Source organism: Echinops telfairi, unplaced genomic scaffold (genome assembly GCF_000313985.2).
Source record: "Echinops telfairi isolate 266 unplaced genomic scaffold, ASM31398v2 ScPeMD7_7468;HRSCAF=8506_0, whole genome shotgun sequence".
Taxonomy (NCBI): Eukaryota; Metazoa; Chordata; class Mammalia; order Afrosoricida; family Tenrecidae; genus Echinops; species Echinops telfairi.
This window is the reverse complement of record NW_022111369.1, coordinates 18,061,130-18,080,566: the sequence shown is the minus strand read 5'-3', so window position 1 is coordinate 18,080,566 and position 19,437 is coordinate 18,061,130. Positions and strand designations below refer to the sequence as shown.

At 40.2% G+C, this 19,437-nt stretch overlaps 1 protein-coding gene across 1 annotated transcript in view; it reads right to left on the bottom strand.

The window, feature by feature from the left end:
• Positions 1-47: 47 nt before the first annotated feature.
• Positions 48-19,437, bottom strand: part of LOC101664642 (alcohol dehydrogenase E chain) — a 30,683-nt gene continuing 11,293 nt past the window's right edge. The window contains exons 3-9 of the mRNA XM_004703280.2: positions 15,950-16,088; positions 11,985-12,072; positions 11,674-11,893; positions 8,722-8,982; positions 6,300-6,435; positions 4,749-4,887; positions 48-910 (exon numbers count right to left, since the gene is read on the bottom strand). Coding sequence (XP_004703337.2) covers positions 886-910; positions 4,749-4,887; positions 6,300-6,435; positions 8,722-8,982; positions 11,674-11,893; positions 11,985-12,072; positions 15,950-16,088 — 1,008 coding nt within the window. The 3' untranslated portion in view covers positions 48-885. The remainder of the gene's footprint in view (positions 911-4,748; positions 4,888-6,299; positions 6,436-8,721; positions 8,983-11,673; positions 11,894-11,984; positions 12,073-15,949; positions 16,089-19,437) is intronic.

The following is a 19,437-nucleotide window of genomic DNA, read 5'->3' as shown; positions in this document are numbered from 1 at the left end:
GGTGGCTCCACGCTATGAACCAGGAAACAAAGGAAATAATCGCGAGATTATGATTTATGGTAGTTCTATTCATCACTGTCCCAGGCAGGATTACAGACATGGAAAAGGGCCCAAAATTAAGACACATGAGAGTAATATAAAAAAGCTTTGCTAAAAAATTATGGAAACCTTTATTAAACAAATGTTACAGAATGTGAAGCAATTGTTTCTGGACATATCTTCCATCTAGGTCTATATACCAGTGAAGGCATTGTTTCCATCTCTCCACCCTGGTGCACTCTTTGATTGATAGTATGTTGAAATGGTAATTTTGGCACCCTCAAGGGACTCTGATTTCACAAAGCAATTCCCTTAATGGCTAATTCCTTGAGTGGCTAATAAATTTTTAGATTTCAAAATTCAGATCTTTTTCACTTGTAAGTTTGCATCTAGTTTTTTCTTATACTGTAGTTTTAATCTAGGGTTTTGATACATCTCATAAAAAGGAAAATATAAAATCTGGAAATAGAGTGGAAGTGAAAAACTTCAAGGTCAATAGCCCATCCTGTTTGGGTTGGGGACGCAAATAATGAGGGTTCCTTCAACGAGGAAGGGCAGTCAAGATACAAAAAGTGCAAGAAGTCACAGGAAATGCCTTTTCCCAATGAGAAAGATAAGACGAACCTAATGATTAGGAGGAAGAGGGTACTGGCCGCAGTTACCCAACTGATGTTCAACAAGCTCTCATTTGGATTTGCTTGAAAAATTATTTCACAGCATTTTAATTTTCCCCTTTGAGAAAGCTCTCATGTGGAATTTCTTGAAGCACAAATTGTTGAAGAACAGAATAAAGGCATCTTTAGCTGGTGCTTGAGGCAGCTACAAGGGTAAAGCTTCTGCATCGGCTCAAAAGGTCAGGATCGTACGAATGCTGAAACAGAAAAAGGAGAGCTATGTTTTAACCCTTAAATATTCCGTGAAAGTCCAAGGAGCTCCCCGCCGCCATTCCCAGCTCCGTGTGTTCAAGTGAGAGGGCCGTTTCACGTTCCCTGGTTCTCATGTTTTCTCCAGCCTTAAACTGAATCATCAACGTCTGGTTATGCCTGCAATTTAGATTTTATTTGCCCCTAGTTAGCATTCTCATCAAGACCATTTTAAAGGGTCGGAGCACCTCGCGTAATTATGATATGAAACAACAAAGGGGGTATAGCACGCCTCTGCTACTTGCCATGTATTTTGTAGATGCTTTTCATGCTTTATCTCATTCAGACCTCAACTGACACAACATTAGGAGGCAGGTTCTTTTTTTTCCTTTTAAAAATCATTTTATTGGGGGCTCATACAACTTTTATCACAAGCCATCCATCCATCCATTGTGTCAAGCACATGTGCACCCTTGTTGCCATCATCATTCTCAAAACATTTGCTTTCTACTTGAGGCCTTGGTATCAGTCCCTCATTTTCCCCACTCCCCTCCACCCCTTCCCTTATGAACCCTTGATAATTTATAAATTATTATTATTTTGTCATGTCTTACCTGTCTGACATCTCCCTTCACCCACTTTTCTGTTGTCTGTCACCCAGGGAGGAGGTTATATGTAAATTCTTGTGATCGGTTCCCCCTTTCTCCTCCCACCTTCCCCTTCCTCTTCTGGTAGTGCTACTCTCATTATTGGTTCTGAGGGGTTTATCTGTCTGTCCTGGATTTCCTGTGTTTCCAGTTCTTATCTGTACCAGTGTACGTCCTTTGGTCTAGCCGGATTTATAAGGTAGAATTGGGATCATGATAGTGGGGGGTGGTGGGGAGGAAGCATTAAAGAACTAGAGGAAAATTGTATATTTCATCATTGCTACATCGCACCCTGACTGTCTCGTCTCCTCCCCACGATCCTTCTGTAAGGGGGTGTCCAATTGCCTAGAGATGGGCTTTGGGTCTCCACTCTATACTGCCCCTCATTCACAATGATATGTTTTTTTGTTCTTTGATGCCTGATGCCTGATCCCGTTGATTTGACAGCTTATGATCACACAGGCTGGTGTGGTTCATCCATGTGGGCTTTGTTGGTTCTGGGCTACATGGCCGCTTGTTTACCTTCAAGCCTTTAAGACCGAAGATGCTATATCTTTTGATAGCCGGGCACCATCAGCTTTTGTCACCACATTTGCTTATGCTCCCATTTGCCTTCAGTGATTGTATCGGGAAGGTGAGCATCATGGAATGCCAGTTTAAGAAAACAAAGTATTTTTGCATTGAGGGAGTACTTAGTGGAGGCCCAATGTCCATCTGCTACCTTAATACTAAACCTATAAATATAGGCTCATAGATCCATTTTCCCATCGTCATAAGGAGGCAGGTTCTAATATCATTTCCCTGATAGAGATTAAAAATAACTGGAAGGTAGATAACTTGCTCTCAGTTATACACCTGGTATGGAGTGCTGGGATTCAAACACAAAGTTGCACAGATGACAAGATGATAGGTAGCTTGCCGGAAGTAATTGATAATTTAATAAAGACTCTGTTGAAGGCTTCATAGAGACTTAATAGAGAGATGCTTAAATATTCATAGACATAGATAATTAAACTGAATCCTTATCTTTGAGAGAATAGAAATGTAACATTACATTGAAACTAATAATCTTTCTAAAAACTATCCTCTGAAAGGTAAATACTGAAAAAAAGGATCTCCATGTCTTTTAAATGTTTATTTATTTATATGTATATCTAGTAAGATAAATACATATAGATAATTTGGAAAGTACAGGATAGTGTCAAAAGGTAAAAATATAATCTGGAGAGAAGCTGTTAATATCCTCTTAGAATGTTATCACATTTTTCCTAGACATATATACAATTATTACTGTTCCTGCTTGACATCATATATAAATTTGTCTTCTCTATTTTATAACCTAAAATTATATCACGAGACTTTCCCAGTGAAATGGAAATTTTTCCTCTTAGTGACTTTATTGATTCTAGTATAAGGCTGAACCTTATTGAACTATTTCATTAATGTTGAACTTTATGATGTTTCCAATTTGGATGTTATAGAAAAACCTGTTTTGATTTTTTAAAATACACATGTATGAGAACAATAAGGCTGTCTGCTCCCATAAAAATTTATCAGAGATTTCGTCATGCTTGGCTTCACAACGGATGTTCAAACTGAAACTAAGAGATCAGAGGGTGTACTATATTGGGTAAATTCATTGCAGAAGACCTATTTAAAATGCTGAAAAGCAAAGATGCTACTTTGAGGACTAAGGTGCAGCTGATCCAAGCCATACTATTTTCCATGGCCTCATACACATGTGAAAGGTGGACACTAAATAGGGAAAATGGAGGAAGAATCAAGGCATTTGAATTATCGTGCTTCCAATGAATACTGAAAACACTATGGACTTCCAAAATAAAAGAAACATGTTTGTCTTGGAAGAAGTACAGCCAGAATGCTTCTTAGGAGCAAGGATGGTGAGACTTTGTGTCATGCACTTTGGACATGTTCTCAGGTGAGACCAGTCCTTATAAAAGGACATCATGCTTGTTAAAGCAGAGGGGCTATGAAAAAGAGGAAGACCCTTAACAAGATGGATTGGCTGCGATGATGGGTTAAAAGATAACAATGATTGTGAGGATGGCACAGGACTGGGCAGTGTTTTGCTCTGTTGTGCACAAGGTCACCATGAGTCAGAATGGACTCAATGTCAGATAACAACAACAACAACAACAACAACAACATCACGGAAATGGGATTAATGATGGTGGGCACACCTGATTATTTCTGTAGAATATATTTCTAAAAATGAAATTTGTGGGACAAAATATTTCAACTTAAAAAAAAATAAATTGCTGATCCATTATTAAATGGCTTTCTTCAGAGGATGTAATAATTAATCCTCCTGTAAACAACATTTGAAAGTGCCCATTTCCCTTACCCTTGTCCATATTAAGTGTTATAATTTTTAATCTTTGCTTATTTAAAAGGTAAGTGTGGGTGCCTAAGAGATACTATTTAAAGTTGAAAACCTCATGAGAAGAAGTGAGTGAGAAAGTCCAAAAGGCAGGTGGGAATGGACTACAATCAATTGCTTGGTAGTTGTCATGTCTCATATATACGTGTAGATGACAAAATTCCTCTGATATGTGTTTGTGAACGTTAAATATTAGAGGTAGAATAAGATGGGATTGACCTGTTTTTCTCACCATTGGTGACAGTGGAAGATGGACATTTAAAATAGCATGGTGCACCCTTCCCCTTATAGTAATTTTTTATTTGTGAAAAATTCATTGTAAATAGCAAAAAGAAAGAAAACCCTTGCAAGGAAAATCAAGTGAAAAAGTCTGTATGGAAAGCAACGCTCAGGTGGGTCCAAGGACTCCCCTAAGAAGAGCTTTGGGGACATGATGCTGATGCAGCATTCATGACCCACTAGGGAGAGGCTGGGCCTGCACCACTCTCAATTGTGACTGCCCACCTCGGATGCTCTTTCCTTGAAAGGGCTAGTGCTCGCTAAGGAAGGTAAGAGTGGCTCTGATCAGTCACATTCCTGTAACCAACAAAATTTGATTACAGCTGAATTGGAAATGCAAAACATTAGGATCTTCAATGTTCTACCTGTAAAAACTGACCTGGTAATGGAAAACCAAAGCATTAATGTTCTCACCCTTCTTGCTCAATGGATCAAATCTCTGAGATACATATTTTTTCTGACCAACCAATTACAATGAAAACAAAATAAACAAACAAAAAACCCAAACTTAAACTCTACCTCTTTCCAGAGCGAAGAAGATCAAACGCTTCGTTGATTTTTTCGAAAGGTAAAACATGGGTTATGATTGAATCCAGTGAAAACTTCTTAGCCATGAAGTCACTCACCAGTTTGGGCACAGAATCTTTACTTTTGAAGCCTGAAAAGAAGAAACCATCATTGTTAAGGTCAGCCAGGGGGAGTGTAGAAGAATCACGGAGGAGTTTTCTAAAGAGAAAGAAAATGCATGTTTATAAAAAAAGTGATGGTATGTCTATTACTTGGTTAGTGAGAGTAGATGCTTCAAAAATCTTTTTGCAGTGTTTGATTTAAATTAAAAAAAAAGTTTTATCTTCACCCACTGAGGAATTATGGTACAGATGCATCTACCCAGAATTAAAGAGCAAACTTCACATTTGTCTGCAGGTGAGCACAGTGCAGCCATGCTGTGAGCCCTGCTAGGTACTCTGGAGCCCTTGGTTGGCACAATCAGTCAATGGGCATGGCTTCTGACCAAAGGCTGGCAGTTTGCGTCTATTCAGAAGTGCCTCAGAAGAAAGGCTGAGTGCTGTACTCTTGAGAAATCAGCAATGGAAAACCCTGTAATGTGCATTTCTCTGGCACACACAAGCCGCCATGAGTTGGAATTGACGTGAGCACAACTGGTTTGGTTGGTACTATGCATTTCAGTGTCATGCTGCCACAGGATGAAAGGTGGTGCTGAAAAATGTTCCTTTATGAGGATCCAGGAAGGAGGCTACCAGGATACCGGGAAGAACAGGATGGATTATTTTTACACCCAGTTGATGTGGAAAGGACCCCTAATGACCAATGGCTTAGCACATCGTTACCAACTAAAAGGTGGGTGGTTTGAACCCACCCAATGGCTCTGTGAAAGAAAGACCAGGCAACATGCTTTCATACAGATTTTAACCATCCAAACCCTCTGTCATTGAGTTTATTCCAGCCCATAGGGACTCTTTTCATGGAATTGCCCATGGGGCTTGTAAGGCTGTACATCTTTATAAAAGCAATATGTTTCTCCTGTAGTATGGCAAGTGGGTTTGAACCACCAATCTCAGTGTTAGCAGCAGAGTGCTTTAACCACCGGGCCATTAAGGCTCATCCCATTAATATTGTAACCTAGATCACCTATGGAGGTAGTTCCACTTTGTCTCATGGGACTTCTGTGAAACAAAGTCAACTTGACGACACCTAACAACCACCACAGCAGGGATTTGGAGCCTATAGCTACAATGCAAAACCCACTGCCAGAGAATCGATTCTGGCTCATAGCAACCCTATGTAACGTGTCTTGGGCTGTAATTCTCCACAGGAGTAGATAGCCTCAACTTTCTCCTATCAGGAGGCTGGTGGGTTTGATCTATCAACCTTGTGTTTAATAGTTCAATCTCCACCTGATAGTGCCATCAGGAATCCTTATAGATGCAACAAGAAATTTAATTTATTTTTAATTAGGTTGGTTCTCAAAATCTGGCTTTGTCATGGGCAAAAGGGGGAAAAAAACCAACCAAAATGATAAAAATGTGACCCTCCAGCATATCTACATACCGCCAAAAACTGCTCCTTTCCAGGTGCGTCCAGTCAACAGTAGCATAGGGTTCATCTCAAGGTTTTGGGATCCAGGAGGTACCCCTATCACGACACTTATACCATAGGCCTCATTACAGCATGCCAGGGCTGACATCTGGAATGTAATTAATATTCAACATTGTTAAGGTGAGCTTGGTAATCGCCACCCATGATCCACACTAAGAGTTCATGTAACATTGGCTTAGTCAGATCGATTGTGAATGTGCGGTGGAGAGAGATGACCTAGTTTGCATTTCTGTTCCTTCTTGGGTCTATGGCTGTGCTGTGACTTTCCAAAGTGCTCAGGAAATACTTTGTGCAGGAAAGGATGGGCACGTGAGTGTGGAGTGCATCGTTCTTCCTTATAAACTAATAAGGAGGCAAACCGATGCCAAACTCTCCCTGCCCTTGAGTCGATGATAGCGAGCCCACTGTGCGTTTCTGAGGCTTTCACTGTTAGGGGCTAGAAAGCCCAGTCTTTCTTCCAGGGAGTTACTGGTGGTTTCTAACTGCTGACCATGCAGATCGCAATCCCACGCATAACCACCAGGCTCCACGAACATCAATAAAGACATACATAAATAGCAAGGTTCCTGAAATAAAGGGAAATGTTTTAATATCACATGACTCTTCAGCAGTCTGAGTTGGTTAATTAATCTTTTCATTTATTTATTACGTAGACATTTGATATTGTCAAATAAAGTAACAGTCTAGCTTTACATGAGAAAGCCAGGTGAGGTGGGGGTGGCAATAGAAAATGAACATGAAGAAGATCTTCAGTTTTGGATAAAGTTAGTCTTCCTTTAAATTCCAGGTGTCTGTGATGTGTTATCCTAAGTCAAGGCTGCAAAGCGTCTGTGGCTTCCTATGTCTACTGCTGACCCTAACTGGAGAATTTCAACAAATAGAATTGCTTGGTGTGAGGACTTCTTCACTTGGGTTCTAGAGAAGTCTGGTTAACTAAATGTAGCTGGAGATGTAGTCTTCGTTGCTATTAGTGATGCTTGTAATTACTTGAAAGCAAGATCAGGCACCTTTCAAACACGATAGAAGCACTTCCAGGTTGGGAATAATGCTTTTTAACAAAAATGATGGTTAACATTTATCGAGAGCTTAGCACTGTTGTCCAGGTGGCCCTGTGCTAAGTGTTTTGTGTACATTATCTCATATAATACCCAAACGATGCTATGGATACATATTAACTAATTTGTGTGTGTGTGGTAAAATCTGCTGTTTCAAGCATGCACATTAACATATAGATATTGAGTAGCTATGTTGTGTCAGGCTCGGTGCTCTCTGCTGTAAGAAAACATAGTGATGCATTAAAGCTAATACTTTGTCTAGGCCTTATTTTCGGTTAATAAAATGATGCTTGGCCTAAAATTGCTATTTATTTCTTTTGGCCAAAGTATTACGCATAAAAAGATAATAATCCATGAAAACGCATAGCATGGTGTTACATTATTTTTGTTAGGAATATGGTAGGTGAAAATCAATGCATTTGAATTGTGGTGCTGGTGAAGAATGATGAGAGCATCATGGACCAAAAGGACAGACAGATGTGTCTTGGCAGAAGACAGCTGCAGTGCTTCTTAGAACCCAGGATGATGAGACTATGCCGGACACGTTGGACATGTTATCAGAAGAGACCAGACCCCAGAAAAGGACATCGAGCTTTGTAAAGCAGAGAGGCAGCAAAAGAGAAGGCCCTTGACAAGATGGATTGCCACAGTGGCTGCAACAACGGACTCCTACATGAGAGCAATGGTGAGGAGGGTGTGGGACCCGGCAGTGTTTTAGTCTGTTGAATGCAGAGTCACTATGAGTTTGAACCAACTCAAAGACACCTAACAACACCAGGAAGTAGAAAGTGCCCAATTTCAGAACAAAAGTGGCATTTCCTTAAGGGTGGAGAATGTATTTTACTAAGCCAGTAGTGGCTATATAATGGTTCAATAAGACAATTTTTTTTCTAAAGGGAAAGTATTATTCGAGACATTCATTTAGCTGGAACGACGGATTTCTCATCATAAATAAATAAAACAATTAGACAGACTTGCTGGTGCTGCAAAAGGTCAAGGGCCCAGCTACTAGCCAAAAGACTGGTGTTCTTTTTCAGCCAAAGGCCAAGTCTAGTGATTTACCTCTGGAGAAACTCTATAGAGCATAGTGCTACTCTGACACACATGGGTTGGAACCAAATCAACCAAGAGCTGGGTTAGGTAACAAACAGGAGCTAAACAATTGCCACTCATCATTTAAAAAATACTATTGGTACATAATATATAGATATAGATAGATTGATAGATAGATAGATAGATAGATAGATAGATAGATTATCTTACCTAAATACAGACTCGACTGCATAAGAACTCATCTCAAAGCATGTTGTCATACATACCAGAGTGTCATGCCGACCGACGACTTCAAACGAGAAGTCCACGCCTCCATTGCTCATTTCTGTCAGCACCTCGGAGATGGGCTTCTTGAAGTCCTGTGGGCTGATGCACTCAGTGGCCCCCACCTCTTTGGCTTTTGCAAACTTGTCTTTGTTGATGTCCACTGCGATGATCCTGGCTGCTCCTGCTGCCTTACAGCCCATGATCACACAAAGGCCGACTCCCCCAAGGCCAAACACAGCACAGGTGGATCCTTTGGAGACCTGCGGTCAGGAAAACACCAGCATGGATTGATGTGGACTTTCAGGAACAGTTTAAGCTGTATAAAGTGCCAGACTTCGTCCAGCTGAGGATAAAGGAGATAGTTGGACGCTCATGCCCAGCCTGCTATCAAATCTCTTTATGCTTCAGTTCCTTCATTTAAATTATGGAGGCTGATATACATCAGTGGTTCTCCAATGCTGCTGTACATTAGACTGATAGAAAAAAACAAACCCTCTCACTGCCATCGGGTTGATGTCCACTAATAGTGATCCTATAGGACAGGGCAGAACTGATCCTGTGAGTCTCTGAGACTGTGACTCTTTATGGGAGTAGAAAGCCCTGTCTTTCTCCTGTGGAGTGGCTGGAGGTTTCAAGTTACTGATCTTTCAGATCCAAGTCCAAGTTGTAAGCACTGCATCACCATGGCTCCTAGACTGACCTAGGGAGCATTAGGATATCTCAGTGTCTACAAGTTATGCCAGGTGGAACCTAGTCATCTGCGTTTTTAAACCTTCCCTTGTGACTCAGTGGGCAGCCCCGTTTGGGAGCCACCAGACTAGGTGACCTTTGAACTCTAATTGGCTCCACTGTTGAAAGATCTCAGTAGTTCAAATCCAGTGATATTCTGCTTCAGTTCATCAGATGTATAGAAATAATTTTGGGGAGAAATAAATATGTAAAAAAAATCCAAGAGACTTTAAAAATCCAACAATACCTCAATAATTTATTCCTTGGTTCATTAATTTTAGTAGTAATTGGAAGTATAATGAGAGTAGAAGTTAGTTGTGAAAAATAGAATTGCTATCCTTACCTTGAAACCTAACCTATTAATTGGGAAGATTCAATAGGCAACTTCGAGATAATATAACCTGAAACTATGTGATCTTAGCAGGTTCCCTTTTTCTCTGCTTTTGAAATCACCAATGAACAACAATTTAATAAAAATTTGGTCTACATTTTAATAATAACTAAAATCCACTACTGTGATTGATAGCTTCTGTTCTGTGTTATCTGCTCAAATAGATGATGCAATTGTACATGTACTATATACATATATACATAGATTATGCATGTATACTCTAATATATGTACTTTAGTACTAGAGTCACTAATTTGGAAAGGATATGCTTAAACGTGTTCAACTTGACTTTGAACTATTGCTTAAATCATGTTATCGTTAGGCAGTATTCAGTGCAGGTAAGCTTCCTCCTGTTCCATCGCTTGTTCACTCACTTAAATGTTATCAAAGCTGAAGGAGGTTCAACACCATTGTCCATGTCGTTGAGAACAATACAAAGTTAAACAAAGGCTGTTATATAAAAGTGCTTGTAATTAAGTAATATGATTTAGTATTCAGGAGGAGTTTTAAGAAAGATATTTTGGTCTCAATTATGAGCTTTAAAGCAATTAACTTTATGCCCCTGGGCCTCAGTTTCATACAATTTCCAAATCAAAGAGGTGATACTAGATTGTGGTTTCCAAATATTTAAAGAAAAGGTGTGTATGTGAAAGAGACAGAGAGAGAGAGAGAGAGAGAGAGAAGGCATCGTAGTAATATCTTTGAACAGTGTGCAGTAAGTACTTTACTACAGCTCCATCGCTTTTCTTTAGGGAGTTTACAGAGTGTGCTTGTGTTGGTGGCTGTAGATTGGAAGGTGCATCAGGCAAGGCTTTGGAATTGATTGTTGATCTTAGCATTGAAAGTAAGAGACCCATAGTCTAGATGCTCCTTAAAGGCAAACGTTCATTTTAATTACCTTTGCCACTCCAGAAACTAGCAGAACGTACTGTGCAGATGCACATAGGTGCTCTTTACATGTAGAATGAAAGACTAAATGAGCTCCCAGGTCCAAACTTTAATTCCAGGAAGATCGAATAGAGAAAAATAAATACACAAAAGGAATTTTAACCTTCACTTAATTAATAACATTTTTTCCATCGGTAGTAAGCTGGTGAATTTTCTAGGACACACTGTCCATTTTTATTGGGATCAGTTTTCTTCCTGAAATCAACACTCCCAATTCTGTGGTGTACTTCAGCCCTCTTTTGACAACAGGGGAAATGGTGTTACTACAATCTGTGAGGAATGACCAAGGACTCTTGAGAATAAAGGGTTCCTTTTGGTTGCTGACAATCTGAGCATCATTCGTATGATCACTGTGGTAGTCTGGGTACGTTAGAGAAACAAATCTACAGAAACTCATGTATAAGAGAGAATTTTATATAAAGGTTAAGTGCATATCAAGAAAACATCCCAACCCATTGCTGACCAAGCCCACAAGTCCAATATTAACCCATATGTCCTACACCAATCCATGAAGTTCTCCTCCACCCCACAAAACACACACTATGATGCTAACTGCAGGAGGAAGGCCAAATCAGTGAGTGTGAGCATCTCAGTGCTGGCAGGGGTCTCCACATGGCTGCTCCAGCACCCAGGGCTGCATCGGGGTAGGTCCATGCGGCTTTTCCTCAGGGATGTCTTGCAGGAAGTGAGGCTTGCCAACTGAAGCAGGGAGCTGGCTAAGGCAGCTGCCCCCTTGTCTGACCATCACAAAGCAAGAGACCTGAGAGCTAGAAAGGCGAGGTTCACCGAGCCATTTATCCCTTCACCCTTCCATTAACTCCACATGTGTTTATCGGCTAAGTTGGCACAATTAACTATCTCAATCACTTATTATCTTTCCTACCTTGGCAACATTGACAGCAGATCCATAGCCAGTAGAAAATCCACAGCCAATGAGGCAGACTTTCTCCAAAGGTGCAGCTGGGTCAATCTTGGCCACTGAGATCTCATCCACCACTGTGTACTCAGCAAAGGTGCTGGTGCCGATGAAATGGTGGATAGGCTTCCCTTTGCAGGTAAACCTGGTGGTTCCATCTTGCATGGTCCCCCGAGGCTTACCCAGACTGCACAGTGCAACAGAGACACACAAGCATGAGCCAGGAGCACAACAGATATGCCCTGACTGATTGTGCAAGGACGGTTTCAGAAACTTACTCGCTTTTCAAGCATAAGTTGCCTTCTGGGTGTTTACAAACGGCACATTTTCCACATTGGGGAGTAAAGAGCGGGATGACTTTATCACCTGAATGGGAATAAAACAAATTCTTACATTTATACCCAAGTATTAACAGAGCAAGCACTTCAAGCTTCCAAACCAAATTCACTACCATTCAGTGGATTAGTCATGCATCCTTGCCCCATGTCCCAACGACAGTTTAGTCACCACTATGCCTTTCAACACGGTTTTCACTTTGGTTTATAGGTGGGAGCTTCCAAACGTTTGGGGAGATGTAGACTTGAAATGGAATAGAATTTTCCCACTAACTTTTTGAAGTCACCTGGTATACTCTTGAAGATTCCCAAAGAAGATATATAAATGTGGGAAACACCAGACTTCTAACCATTTCTATTGTATTAGTAAGTATTTTTTATTGTTTAGCTATATTTAAACTTATAGTTTTATACATGTCTTGGCATTTTATTCTTAACTAATTAAACCTTTAATGTTTTCACTATGAGTGTAAATGTAAGTTATAGTTGCAAAAGGGCTGCCAATGTTTCACTAGATGTCTTGGATTTTGTAATTGATTGGGCTATGGTAAATAAAATTTTTGATAATCATCCTTTATAGAATTTCTTGATTTTGTTCAAAGTCAGTATGCTTATCTATATTGAATGTCTATTGTTGTTGTTCTTCATTTTTCAAGGAAAAGTAAGAATGGGGCAAAGGAATTCCTTTGAAAGCCTCAGTCTTCAGCAGTGAGGTAGGTACTTTGTTAAAGAATAAGAACTGACTTTCAAAGGGGTAGAAGGGGAACCCCTCTCAACAATCAACATATACCTCCCCACCCCACCCCCGGGGGGACAAACAACAGAAACGTGAGTGAAGGGATACAGCAGACGGTGTAAGATATGAAAATAACAATCATTTATAATTTATCAAGGGCTCACGAGGGTGGAGGAGGGAGGGAAAAAAAGAGGAGTTGATAACAAGGGCTCAAGTAGAAAGAAAATGCTTTGAAAATGATGATGGCAACATATGCACAATTGATGTATGGATTATTATAAGAGCTGTAAAACCCCCAATAAAATGTTTAAAAAATAAAATCAAAGAACTGACTTTCAAATATTTCTAATCAATTTATGAATTATCTATTTTTCTATATAAATGATCTATTTTTCTTCTTGTAGTGGACAGAGCAACAACAAAAAGTAAGAATATAATTTTGTTATATTTTTAAAGGAAATCCAAAAAGTTGAAACTAAACCAGGCTATTTATTATTATCTTTTGTTCACAGATTAGTGGTTAAATGGGAGTGGAGTGTGGGTGACTATACTGACTAAAATGATTTTCAGAATTAAGAAAAAAATATTTTTAATTACTTTTACAATCTATTTTACAAGACCAAAATAAAGAGAGAGAGAGAAAATCCCAGTAAACCATCTTATTTAATTGAAAGTAGGTATGTGAAAATAATAGCATACTATTTGTGCTATCTCCTGATGTCTCTCCTGATAACATGTACGAGAACAAGGTCTCATCATCCTTGTATCTAAGGAGCATTGATTAGACTTCTTCCAAGACAGATTTATTTGTTGTTCTTTTGGCAGTCCGTGGTACTTTCCATATTTCTCTCCGGTACCGTAACTCAACTGCAGCAATTCTTCGTCAGTCTTCCTTATCCAAGGTCCGACTTTCACATGGATAAGAGGTGATTGAAATACTGTAGCAATTTAGTCTCTGGTGAATCACCTCTGGCCATGGACCAGGGATGTGAATAACCTTGCTATTGTGCAGAGTGCAATTAAAAGTGGGTTGTTGCAGAACTAGTTTAAAATCTAACACCTTATCATTTGTTTTCCCTTTCAACCCATTTTAAATTTGTTTTGATTTTTAAGGTTTCTGCTTTCTTTTTGACTGAAACTTTTCTCTGGTGCATTTTGTTGTTGCTTTTCTTTTTGCTGCTCTATGTGTGTTTTCCATATATGAAGTCCAGGATCGGTAAATCTTCAGAGATGGGAACTAGATTAATGGCTTATTGAGGGTATAGGAGGAGAGGATGGAGGGAAATGGGAACCTAATAGCATTGAGTACAAGAAGGAAGAAAACATCATGGAACTGATTTGGGTGATGATTATGCAACTTGTTTTGATATGACCTAACTATTGAAGTGCATGATATGAGAATGAGATGTCAATAAACCTATTAAAATATATAAATAAGGGGCTTAACAGGGAAAAAAGGAAATTACCATGGGTTGGGTGAGGCACACCTTAGTCCTCAAAGTAACAGCCTGGTTTTTCAACACTTTAAAGGGGTCTTGGGCAGCAGATTTATATACGATGTTTGATCTCTTGACTACTCCTTTTATGATCATTGATTGTGGATCCAAGCAAAACGAAATCCTTGACAACTGCAATCTTGTCTCCATTTATCATGAGGTTACCTATTTTCCAGTTGTGAGGAATTCTGTATTTTTTACATCAAGTTGTAATCCATACGGAAGGCTGCCATCCTTGATTTTCATCAGCAAGCACTTCAAAGCAAGCTCCTCACTTTCAGCAAGGAAGTTTGTGCCTTCTGCACATGCAGGTCGTTAATAAGCCTTACTCTAACCCTAATGCTGAAGTCTTCATGTCGTTCAGCTTCTCTGATGATTTGCTCAGCATACAGATAAATAAGTATGGCGAGAGGATACAACCCTGATGCACACCTTTCCTGACTGTGAACCATGCAGTACTCCCTTGTTCTGTTCCCACAAGGCAGGTTCCATCACTTGTGTGTTGGGTTGTCCTGCGGTAGTGGCTTGTGTGCTGCTGTGCTGCTGGCAGTCATGTCATGGGTGTTTCAAATACCAGCAGCGTCACTCATAGGGAACAGGTTTCAATACTAAGAACATATGTTATATGTTTTAAATCCCAACTAATCAAAAAAGAAACACACACAAAAATACTAAGAACAGACTATGAATAATGAATAGGTTGTCCATGTCTGTTGAATCAGCTGCTAAAAACTTTATGAATTGCATCAAAACAGTAAAATTTGGATGAAATCATTGTTAAAAATAAATTAGGCACCAATTTGTAATAAGATATATAAAACTAGGGTTAAAGATAATAAAACATATGTAGTTTATTGCAGGATGTCTTCCACCAACCAAAAAAGAAAGGAAGACAGAGAAACGGAGGGAGGGGAGGGAAGGGAAGAGCGCAAGAGAGAGAGAGAGAGAGAGAGGGAGAGAGAGAGAGAGAGATGTCATTAAGGTCATTCAGGCTTATATAGCGTTTTCAATAGCTGATGTTTGGAAGTAGATCACTAAGCCTCTGGGTAGACTCAAAATTCCAATGTTTTAGTTAGCAGTCAATTACATTAACTTTTCCTCCTAGGAATTCTGTAATGCTAGCTCTCTTTAATTTCCATTTATATGGATTTTTGTTGCTGTTGCTCTATGTTCAAGAAGGGAGGCCATAGAGGAAGAGGAAATGAAATGGACTTCACTTCCTGTCTAAGAAGAGGCCATGTTGACTTAGTCCTCACCTCACAGCTCTGCTTGGTAAACTCAGCAAAGAACAGTTTCCCTATTCTCACGCGCAGTTCTGTTTTGAATCCTGACACAGAAGGCAGTGCTCTCTGTCTGAGGTTATGAACTCCATGATGTTAGGCTTGGCATCTTCACATATCCCTAGGATCTAATCAACACCCAGTTGTTTATGTAGCAGATAGTGGTTGGAGAAAACAAATGCGCCCCTGAAGATATACATACCAAACTGCATGAAGGAAGCCAGGTAAGGAGAGAGCAAAGAAGGAAGTCCTGGTTCATGACTCAACTTAGCTATTTGCTCCTGCAATGAGCTCGCAAGAGGTCTTTCATCTTTCATTGCCTACATTTCTTCATCCTTGATGGATGCTCCTGTGGGACCTATACTCAGACACATTCCTTGAGGGTAAATCCTATACCTGGTTTTACTGTAGTCACATTTTCTCCAATGCTTTCCACAATGCCAGCTGCTTCATGGCCTACGATCACGGGAAAAGGCATGGCCAGTTGTCCACTAACAACATGTTCATCTGAACGGCAGACTCCTGTGGCCACCATCTACAGGGTAAGGAGAGAATGGTTGAATTTTTAGAAGATTACGGCATGCAGATGAACTTAATGTTCAGAATCCTCTGAAATGGATCTTATCAAGGGTTTTGCTAATCCCAACTGTCAATTTCTGTTTGTATGAAGAAGCAAAACAGAATGAAACAAAGGAGTGACCAACGCACAGAGCCAAAGGACACTCTTGAAAAAGAAAAGGCATTGGAGCAACCGGAAAAAAAGGAGGGAAATCACATGGAAGGTGAATAACACCCTGCTTAAAACTACTGGATAAATGAAGAAATAAGAAAGGAAACTAAAACATTTCTTTAAACACGTGAATAGGAAAACACAATATACCCAAACTTTGATGACACAGCAAGAGCAGGCAATTTATAGCAATAAACACACACATTAGACGAGAGAATGAACCAAAATCAATACCTTAGCCAACATCATGGAAATGAGAAAACATTGTGGTAGTTACATAATCTGGTGCCAATTTGGGACTTCAGAGGATTAAGAGTGAAGGGGTGGAGTCTAGTTTGTCAATCGGGTCAGAGCCAATGAGGCTTCTGTGTGGACATAGACTTCCCTGAGAATTCTGGAAACTCCTGGATTTCCTCCTTGGAGGAGAGAGGTACATACACACACACTCTCTCTCTCTGCTTACTCCCTGAGAGATGTTCTATTGAAAAGACACATGGCACTACACTGATAGACCCTGCGCCCTGGGACCTGGAGGAGCCTCGTAGAGACCTCTACCAGAGCTTCTTACTGCCACAGGATCCAAAAGACTCTGAACCCACTGGTCTGTGATCTTTCTGTATTTAGCCTCATTGCATGTGTTTCGTGAGTCTGAAGAGGACTTTATAGATTGGTATCAGACATATGGGCTAATATCAGACTTATGGACTTGATCTGTACTGGGCTGGGATGTTTTCTCAATATTCAATTGCTCTTGTATATAAACCTCTTTATTATACACATATGTGTCTCTATGAATTTGTTTCTCTAGTCTACCCAGACAAACACAAATATCAACCAACCAAAAAATCAACTTCACTGCCATTGAGTCCATTCTAACGCGTAGCAACCCTAAAGGGCAGGATAGAACTGCCCCTGTCAGTTTCTGAGATTGTAACTCTTTATAGTGATGAAGCACTGGAGGCACTCATTTGTCTATGCCAGGAAATTTGGAAGATAGCTACTTGGGCAACTGACTAGAAGAGATAAATATTTGTACCCATTCCAAAAAAAAGGTGGCCCAACAGAATGCTCAAATTATAAACAATATCATTGATATCACTTCTGAGTAAAATTTTGCTGAAAATCATCTAACAACAGTTGAAGCGGTCCATTGACAGAGAACTGCCAGAAGTTCAGGTCAGCTCAAAAGAGGACGTGGAACAAGGGCTATCATTGCTGATGTCAGATGGATCGTGGCTCAAACCCCAGAATGCCCAAAAGATGGTGTATTAGTCTAGGTACTTTGGAGAAACAAATCCACAGCGACTCATGTATAAGAGAGAGTTTTATGTAAAGAAAAGGTGCATCATGAAAACATCCCAACCCAATGCTGCCCAAGCCCACAAGTCCAACATTAACCCATTAACTCCACACCAGTCCACAAAGTCCTCCACCTCACAAAACAGAGGCAATAATGCCGACTGCAGGAGGAAAGCTGAGTCAGTGAACGAACAAGCATCTCAGCACTAGTAGGGGTCTCCACACGGCTGCTCCAGCACCCAGGGCTGCATCGGGATAGGTCCATGTTGCTTCTCCTGGATGTTGTCTTGTATGAAGTCAATCTTGCAAGCTGAAGCAGGGAAATGCTAAGGCAGCTGCACCCGGTGCAACCATCACAAAACAAGAGACCCGAGAACTAGAAAGGCGAGGCTTCACCACCCATTTATCCCTCCACCTCTCAACCAGCCCCACATGTGATTATCGGCCAGGCTGGCACAGTTAACTAACTCAGATGGTTACTTGTGTTTTATTGTCTATGCCAAGCATTAGACTGTGTGTATAATAACAAACTATGGATAGCCTTGAGAAGAATGTGAATTCCAGAACACTTGATTGTGCTCATGTGGAATTTGTACATAGATCAAGAGACAGTGGTGTGAAAAGAACAAGGGAATACTGCATTATTTAATGTCAGGGAAGGTGTGCTATATGGTTGTATCCTCTCACCATATTTCTTCAATCTGTTTGCTGTGCAAATTATCAGAGAAGCTGGATTATATGAAAAGGTATGTAGCATCAGGATTGGAGGAAGGTTTATTTAACAACATGAGATATACAGATGACACAACCTTGCCTTCTGAAAGTGAGGAGAACTTGAAGCACTTGCTGATGAAGATCAAGGATTGCAGCCTTCAGTCTGGATTACAACTCAATGTAAAGAAGACCAAAAGCCTCACAACTGGACCAATAGGTAACATTATAGTAAATGGAGAAAAGGTTGAAATTGTCAAGGATTTCCTCTTGCTTTTATCTACAATCAATGCTTATGGAAGCAGCAGACAAGAGATCAAAAGACAAGTTGTATTAGGTAAATCTGCTACACAAGACTTTTTAGAAATGTTGAAAAGCATGCATGTTCCTTTTAGGATTAAGTTGTGCCTGGTACAAGCCATAGACATTGCATTGCCTCATGCATGTGAAAGTTGGACACTGAGTAAGAAAGACAGAAGAATAATTGATACATTTGAGTTGTGGTGCTAGAATATTGAAAGTACCATGGACTGCTGAAAGGACAAGTAGATCTGTCTTAGAAGAAATACAGCCAGAGTGCTCTGTTCCTTAGAGGCAAGGATATTGAGGCTTCACTTTACAGACTTTGGACATGTTGTCAGGAAAGACCAGACCCTGGTGAATATTTGGTGTGGTAGCTACATTCATGTCAACTTGAAGTGTAGGAGTGACGTTTAGCCTGTCAATCTGGGGTCTCACTTAGAGGTGCGAATGAGATATATAGGTCTATGGAGACCAGTCTTTCTCTGTGTGTGTCTCCTTTCACATTCCTGCATGCTGAACACCCAGAGAGCCTCTGGAGCGCCACCATGTTTTCCACCGACCTTGAATCCATATGACTGCTTGCACTGGCCTGTGACATTCCTGCAGTCTGCATCATTGCATGTGAGTTGTGTGAATCTGAAGAGGGACTTATGGACTAGGTTCAGACTTATGGACTTGAGTTGGACTGGGCTGGAGTGTTTTCTTGATGTGTAATTACTTCTTGATATAAAACTCTTTCTTGCACATACAGTGAACCCTCGTTTATCGCGGTTAATCGGTTCTAGACCCTACCGTGATAAATGAAATTCCGCGAAGTAGGATTCCTTATTTGTAAATCAAA